The sequence below is a fragment of the Myotis davidii genome, unplaced genomic scaffold, assembly GCF_000327345.1.
Source record: "Myotis davidii unplaced genomic scaffold, ASM32734v1 scaffold1036, whole genome shotgun sequence".
In the NCBI taxonomy this organism is placed as follows: Eukaryota; Metazoa; Chordata; class Mammalia; order Chiroptera; family Vespertilionidae; genus Myotis; species Myotis davidii.
Window position 1 is genome coordinate 711,553 of NW_006287260.1, and position 7,853 is coordinate 719,405.

The 7,853-nt window shown below is 59.7% G+C and overlaps 1 protein-coding gene across 1 annotated transcript in view; it reads right to left on the reverse strand.

The window, feature by feature from the left end:
• TEAD3 (TEA domain transcription factor 3) overlaps nucleotides 1–7,853 on the reverse strand; it is a 13,209-nt gene that overhangs the window by 2,289 nt on the left and 3,067 nt on the right. Inside the window, exons 3-10 of the mRNA XM_015560840.1 lie at nucleotides 6,806–6,870; nucleotides 3,394–3,456; nucleotides 3,139–3,201; nucleotides 2,389–2,400; nucleotides 1,697–1,834; nucleotides 1,562–1,611; nucleotides 936–997; nucleotides 11–114 (exon numbers count right to left, since the gene is read on the reverse strand). Of these exons, the coding sequence (XP_015416326.1) occupies nucleotides 11–114; nucleotides 936–997; nucleotides 1,562–1,611; nucleotides 1,697–1,834; nucleotides 2,389–2,400; nucleotides 3,139–3,201; nucleotides 3,394–3,456; nucleotides 6,806–6,870 (557 nt within the window). The remainder of the gene's footprint in view (nucleotides 1–10; nucleotides 115–935; nucleotides 998–1,561; nucleotides 1,612–1,696; nucleotides 1,835–2,388; nucleotides 2,401–3,138; nucleotides 3,202–3,393; nucleotides 3,457–6,805; nucleotides 6,871–7,853) is intronic.

Genomic DNA, 7,853 nt, shown 5'->3' on the forward strand with positions numbered 1-7,853 from the left:
CTGGGGGAGGCGGCCAGGATGGACTCCCACGCCCCGCGGGGTGCCCTTGTGCAGTGTGCAGCCTGCCTGCCTGTGTGGGGCCCAGTGCGTACCTGGCGGGTTTTCCCTTAGTCACTGTTAGCGGGTATTCAAGCAGAAAACACAGACATGTCAAAGGGGAAATAATAATTATCCAGCCCTGGCCAGTGTGGCTCAGTTGGTTGAGTCGCCCACGCACTGAGAGGCCGGGGGTCTGGGCACATGCCCAAGTCTCCACTGGACCCCAGTAGGGGGCGCGCAGGAGGCAGCCGATGGGTGTTTCGTCGATGTTTCTCTTTTTCCCTCTCCCTTCCTCTCTCTCTCTCTAAAATTAATAAAAACATTTTAAAAATTATCCAAAATCCCAACACTTAGAACGAACCTCTGTTAAGACTTTGGTGTATTTCCTTACAAGGATTTTATATACACACAGTCTATGAATGTGATGCTGCTGGTGGTGTGCACTTGCAGCGGAGGGGGGGGGGTGACACTGTAGAAGGTAAGGGGGCTCTTCCTGGTCTGTCCCGATCCCTATAGATGCCCCCCACTCCCCTCTCCCGGACGGGCTGGCCATGTGCGCACACACACACACACACACACACACACGCTCACACACCTGTTCACACATGGGCACACACGCTCATACGGACACACATGTGCTCACACACAGGCACACAGTGCTCACACATGGGCGCACACACACATGCTCACACATGGGCCACACACACGGGCACACACGGGCACACACACGCATGGGCACACAGTGCTCACACATGGGCGCACACACACATGCTCACACATGGGCACACACACATGGGCACACACACATGTGCTCACACACAGTTGGGCCCGAGCGCTCGGAGCAGAGGTGCAGGTGCCAAAGGAAGGGCAGGCGGTGGCGGGCCCCGGGAACTTACTGCTGAGCGCCGGCGGCAGGGGCGGCTGGATGGGGTAGGCTGGCTGTGCAAAGGGCTTGATGCTGCAGACAGGAGCACAGCCTGGTCAGAGGGCCATCCCGTGCCCCACCCTCCGTCCAGCCTAGTCACCTGGGGTCTCATCTGGGATCCCAGCAGAGAGCCACCAGCCCCAGCCTTTCTGCAGAGGCCCCGGCCTGCTGGCCGGCTCTGTCTGCTCCGCACTAACTTCGGTGAGAGCCTGCTGGTCTCACAGCTGACGCGCACGTTTAATGCAGCGTCCCAGCCCTCCCGGGAGCTGTGCTTAAACGGAGGGCGTTTCTGGAAGAAAGTCATCTGAGAACTGGAGGAACCGAGTACACTAGGCTGCTCGGCTGAGAGGTGAATGCAGAGATTAACTGAATGAAAAATAACTGAAGGACGGGTGACAAGGGGATGAGTGGGTTGATGAATGAATAAACACGTGAATGAATAGACAAATGCCTTAGCTCTCTTACTGGCGCGCTCCATCCCTAGGTTTTTGAATTAAAAATGGCTCATTTGTTGCTGGAACCCAGATGAGGGGGGAAGCCTAGGTCAGCTGCTGAGGGAAAGCGGAGGGTGTGGGGAGGATGCCCCAGGATACTCACTCCTGAGAGGGTCCGGGCTGCTGTCCCAGGAGAGGGGGGCTGCTCCAGAACTGCAGAGATGGGACCAAGTCAGAGGTCCCTCAGAATCGATGGTCCTCACCCCCCAGCCCCGCCTCCCAGGACCCCGCACCGTACCCGTGAGGAAGTGGAGAAGACGGCCTGGGGCAGGGGGGAGGGCGGGCTGAACTTGCTCTGTAGCACGCTGGCGGAGACGATCTGGGCAGAGGACATGGACGCCATGCTCTGGAGGGCTTTGTCCTTGGAGACTTGGTCCTAGGGGAGGGAGGCGCCACATGAGCGCAGACAGGACAGGGCTTGCCCCAGGGCCCCCCTCCCAGGCTCTCGGGGCTCTGGAAGTCCATGTCTGGATTACAGCCCCAGCTCTGCTGTGTGGTCTAAGGAGGCCCTCGGCCCCACTCTGGGCCTGTCTCCTAAGTGTCCATCACCCCTCTAACCACAGTGCACAGTAAGAAACCATTTTATTTCATTCTGTAACCTAGCAGGTACCAAAATATGTCCCCTAATTTGTGTCATGCACTGTCATACTTTCTGTTCTATTTTCTCAGTGGTTCTCAAAGTGCGGTCCTGACCAATCGCACCAGCATCGCCTGGAAGCTTGCTACAAAGGCCAAGTTCAGGCCCCGCTCAGGCCCTGAATCAGAAAGCCTGGGGTGAGGCCGAAATGTCTCCACAAGCCCTGCCGGCGATTCCATTTGTGCTAAGGTTTGAGAACCTGTCAGTTACACTGATGTACAATCCAGAATTTGAAAATTCTATGTTAGGTGCTCTCCCCCCAGGTCCCCTAGGGGAGGGGCAGTGCTACTTACCAGGTTCATGGCCTGTGAAGGAGAGGGAGCCTGATTAGAAGACGCACAAATGAGGGCTATATGGGGGGGTTGGGGGGGGCATGTCTTCTCACCTCCCTCCACTCCACGCCCACCTGACTCCCAGCTTCTGGGAAGCCGAGGGAAGCTGAGGTGGCTGTGGCCCTCCCAGCCCCTCCCCCCCCACACCCTCTGCCACCCAGAGGCAGTGTTTCTAAGCTGGGGGTGCCCTGGACAGGGTCGGATGACGGAGGACAGGCTGGAGACCTAGATGGTGGACCAAGCTGGTGTCCCTGGGGTCTGCTCATGTACCAGGCTGCTGGGCAGAGAGAAGATGCAGCCAGCAGGGGCCCTGACCAGGGCCCAGGCCATGAACGCAGGCTCTGAGATCCTCAGGCACAGAGCAGCCAGGACGGAGTGTCCAATGGAAGGAACGGCCATGCCCACACAACAGCTCTGCCAGCCCATGCCCTCCAGCGTCTCCTCCTGCCTTCCCGAAGTCCCCGTGCAAACAGCAAGCAGCAAAGGAGGAAGGAGGAAAAGGAAATCGGAGAAGAGAGGGGGCCTTCGGGGCCCAGATGGTCTTCCTCTCCTTCACGGAAGGACTGCTGTCCTGCTCGGCCTCCAGGCCCTGTGTAGCCTGCCGCGGCCTGTGGGCTGCTTGCTCCGCAGCCCCCTCCCTGCCCCGACCTGGGGTCAGAGAGCAGCCACAGGTCTGGGCAGGGCCAGGCCAAGCGCCAAGGGAGCCCATACCTTCAGCTTGGACTGAATCTCCCGAGATTTCCGCCTGGCTAGAACCTGCAAGTGGCTAGAGACCTGTAGAGAGAGAGAGAGAAAGAAGGAAAGAGCAGAGAGTGGAAGAAGAGGCAAGAACAGAGCTTCAGCCGGAAAGGAGGCACAGGGGACCGGAGAGCAGGCCGAGGCCGAGGTCCGAGCGGTGCAGGCCGCGGTGGAGGCGCCATGGAGAGGGGCCCAGGAGGGGCTGGAGGCCCGTCAGGTCCGACGTACCTTGATGCCAACCTGGTACTCCCGCACCTTCTTCCGAGCTAGAACCTGTATGTGGCTGGACACCTAGGGGCCGCCCCGCGCCGGCCGGAGAGGGAAACACACAGTGAGGAGGTGAGCTCGGTGCCACAGGCAGCAGCCGGCCCTCGTCTCTGGGAACCGGTGTAAGCGGGGGGGACTCTGGGGCCCCCGGGGGCAGACACTCACAGCCCTGCCTGGCCCTTCTGCTTTCCTCTTGGCCCTGTTGTGATCAAGAGCCTACGGGCTTCTAGGACCACCAGCTGTCCACTGCGCAAGGCACCCGCGGTGAGCGCTAAAGTCCGGCCCAAGCCCTGCGGCCACACTGTGTGCCCGGTGCAGGGCTGCATCAACCCAGAGGAAGAGCACGCGGACCTTTATCCGCCCCCCGCCGCCCAGGGGCTGACCAGAGCTAGCAATGGCATGTGTCCTGCTGGCCGTGAGAATATATGTCCGGCCATCTTCTCTATAATCCTCCCCCACCCCCCATACCACCACCTCCATCTTCCAGTCACCCACCCGCTCGCTGGCCCACCGGCCAGGCCTGCCCTACTCCGCTCTGCTCACGCAGCTTCTTCCCCCAACATGCCTCCCTTCTCCTTGGACCAGTAGATGGCAGTAAACATAAAGGCACACAGTAGGAACTCTTAATTGTGTCTCTTTTCCAGCACCTCCTCCCTGAAGCCTTCCTCTCCGGCAAACCTGAGCTGGTCACGGTCAGGGTGGGTGTGCCATGGGCTGGTACCACACACCCTCGACACGTGGAGGATCTGATCCTGAGCCTCAGGGAACCTAAATGCCACTTTCTCCATGAAACACAAGGGAACACGTGGCTCCTCTGGGCACCTCACACCTTCATTCCCAGCCACTGCTGTTGGCTTTCCTTGCAAGGAGTCTTTATTCCCACAAAAAACCAGTTTCTTTTCCTTTTTAATCACAGACTGAAAGTTACCACGTATCTGATGCTGGGCAGCCCCCATGGTACTTGGTTAGGACCCCGGCGGGTGCTCCTCACCCGCCTCAGACCACGCAAGGATCAGACACAGCTCAGCAAGACGACCGACCGTGGCGTGGCACTGCCGCAAGTGACGCTGACTGCGCACGCCTCCCGTGCTCCCAGCACTTTACCCACCAACCCATCGGACTCCACAGCACCACTAAGAAGGCGGCACTAATATTATTTCTGATTTGCAGATAATGAAACCAAAGCACAGAGAGGGTAGCAGCTTATCCGAGGTCACACAGCAGGGGGCTGGGCTGGGGATCGAACCCACGCGGCCTAACTCCAGAGGCCCCTTGCTTCACCACCAGCGATGCTACCTGGGCTCTTTCAGCTCCCGATGGTCAGCTCTGCGACAGCTGGAAGTCACATGGGACTTAATCCTAATGTGACATTTAGCTGTTTTTTTTTGCCATATGAAGGCACTGTACTTGCTACTCATTGTATAAATATCTGTAAAAAAACCAAAACTGCATTTAAAAAAAACTGGCCCTAGCTGGTTTGGCTCGGTGGATAGAGCATCGGCCTGCGGACTGAAGGGTCCCAGGTTCGATTCCGGTCAAGGGCACATGCCCGGGTTTCAGGCTCGATCCCCAGTGGGGAGCAGGCAGGAGGCAGCCGATCAGTGATTCTCTCTCATCATTGATGTTTCTATCTCTCCCTCCCTCTTCCTTTCTCTCTGAAATCAATAAAAATATATTTAAAAAACAAACAAACAAACTGAAACAGCCCTGTCTGTCAGCGGCTTGCTCTCTGAGACACAAAAGCACACGCCTGTCCTCACCACATGGGCTGGCTCCCTGTCAAGGAGACATTAGGTCTGGGAGTTAGAAGGGAAAATGCAGTTAGAGGAGGGTCGCCGTGCAAAACGACGAAAGCCAGCGTTTCTTAAAGCTCTGAGCTTGCCGACAGCTGGTTTCGTTTATAATTAGTGTTTTATCATTTTATTTTATAATGAAAATAAAACTTCACTGGCCAGCCAGCCTTCACGGGATTCTGGCCGGGAGCAGGTATAACGCGGGCCCAGAAGGAAGAGGCTCTCTGCCCGCTCTGGGCCTCGGGGGCCTCAGCCCCTTCCCCCCGACACACGTCCTATGAACACGTCTGTTGGGTGAGGCAGGACACGCACCTCCCGGCAGAGAGGCAGCAGGAGCTTGGACCCAGGGGTCTGACAGGCAGTGTTCCTCCTGCTCCCAGGCTCCAGGGAGCAGGGCCCAGGGCCCGTGAATGTCTGGTTCCCTGCTGCATCCCTCGTGCCTGGAACGTAGCAGGAGCTCAATCACTTGCTAAAGAAATAAATGCTGTGCGACCTGAGCTGCCCAGGGCAGCGGCTCATAAATGCTCCCCCACTGGGTACTGGACTCCGGATCTCCCTTCGAGGCAGTGGGTGGGACAGCTCAGCCTGTCTATGCAGCCCGGGGGGTGGGTGCAGGGCCCAGCCCAGGCCGGCCCCAGCGGGGGGGAGACTGAGGGTCAGAGGGGCCTCCACTCCTCCAGGAACCTGCCTCCAGGCTGCCTGTCCCCCAGGCAACCCCCCGGGGAACCCACCCGGAACAATTCCCTTCAGGTCTCCTGTGCACACGCTGCCCTCCCTGGACTGCCCGCCGCCCAGTCACCTCTCAGCTCATCGTGTTTTCCCATCCACCATCCCTACCCTCACCCCTGCCACTGCCCCGGCCACCACTGCTGTTGATCTAGGCCCCTGCCCGGCCCTAACCCATGGCCGGCTGCTCCAGCGCCAATATTCCTGCCACCTGCCCCCAGCCACTCCGGCTCTAGTCCCTTCCATGGCGCTGACTGAAGGTTCTTTCCTGCCTAATGGGCTGAACCCTGGACCCACCACCTACCAGCAAGGCAGTCTTAACTTCCCCGTGCCTCAGTTTCCTTTTCTGTAAAACGGAGGGAACTGCTGTGCCTCCCGCTAAGGCTGCCGTGAGGACCAAGGAAAGTAATAGCCAGTAGCTCTGTGCGGACTCAGTTACATCTGTATCCGACTTCCTCAGCCTGGGGAATCGCTCCCTCTCCTCCCTCTCCCGCCCTCAAATCCTTTCCCTTTAGGAAGCCTTCCCAGCTCCTCCCCTCCCCTCCCCTGCCCAGCCTGGGCTAGGAGCCTGCCCCACAGCGCACCCCCCTGCGCACGTCCATCCAGCCGTCTGTCCCCTGACCGGCCCATGGGCCTCTCAGGGCAGTGACCATGGAGCTGCCACGGCTGCCCCGTGGCCGTATCATCGGTCACTGAACCACAAGTCTTAGGTGGGTGGTGGGTGGTCAGAAAAGCCAGTGGTGTGTGACGATGCAGCTCGAGGGGGTGTGAAGTCGTACAGAGAGGGCGGGATGGGGCATGGGGAGGAGGGGCTGAGAGCGTGCAGGCAGGGCGGCCTCCACAACAGTCTCTACCTGCTTTCTCGTCCGGGTCTTGCCCGTCCTCAGTTTAATATAGCGCGCGATCAGCTCGTTCCGACCTAGATGGGCGAGAGACAAAACAGTGGCTGGTGGCTGCAGGCTGGACCCACACCAGGCCCTTCCCCCCTCCAGCCCCCACCTCAGGGCACAGCAGGGCAGCCAAGGGTGCTGGGAGGCCCCAGGTGCTCCCCCACCCTCCAGGGCCGGGGGCCGCTCCCTGGGGGAGGGGGACAGGGGCAGCGGAGAGAGGGAGGGAGGCAGACCCATGTCAGGTGGCTGGACAGGTGTCCCTGCAGGACAGACAGGGGCAGGTGTGGCCCCAGGGCAGGACAGCTGGGCCCCTCACTCCCAGCCCCAGCAGCTTTCCTCCTCCAGGGCCTGCCACCAGCTGCAGACCTCCGAGTGCAGATCCCTTGTGAGACAGCCCTGGCTGGGGTACCCCCTGTGAGGGAGGCCTGATTGGGGTACCCCATGTGTGTGAGGGAGGCCTGATTGGGGTACCCCATGTGTGTGAGGGAGGCCTGATTGGGGTACCCCCTGTGTGTGAGGGAGGCCTGGCCGGTGGCTGCCTTCTCAGTGGCCATGTGTCTGCAATGGCTGGGCTGGTGCCTGCCTGGCTGCCCTTCCCTGGGGAGGCCCTGGACAAGTCCCTTCCCTTCTCGGTACAACAGGCAGGAGGCCCCGATGGCCTCCCAGCACCTCCTACACTGACAGTCTGTGTCAGGATGTGTCACTGAGCCTGTCACCCACGTCCAGGTTACCAGAGGCTGCGCCCTGAGACCCAGCTGGCCTGTCAGTCTCAGGGTGGGGGACTGCGCAGGGGGACTTGGCCCAGGAGAGGGGTGCTCGGGACACATGACTAATTGCCTGTCAGCATCCTCAGGGTGTATACGTCTTAACCCCCAAATCCAGGCCCCTCACCTCCAGTCTCCCCAGAATGGCCACATTCCTCAAATTCCTTTTTGATGACAGAACCAGCCCCACTGCTCCTCCCTTCCTGCCCCTCTCCACCCCCTCCCTCCACCCCATCTAAAAATACCCG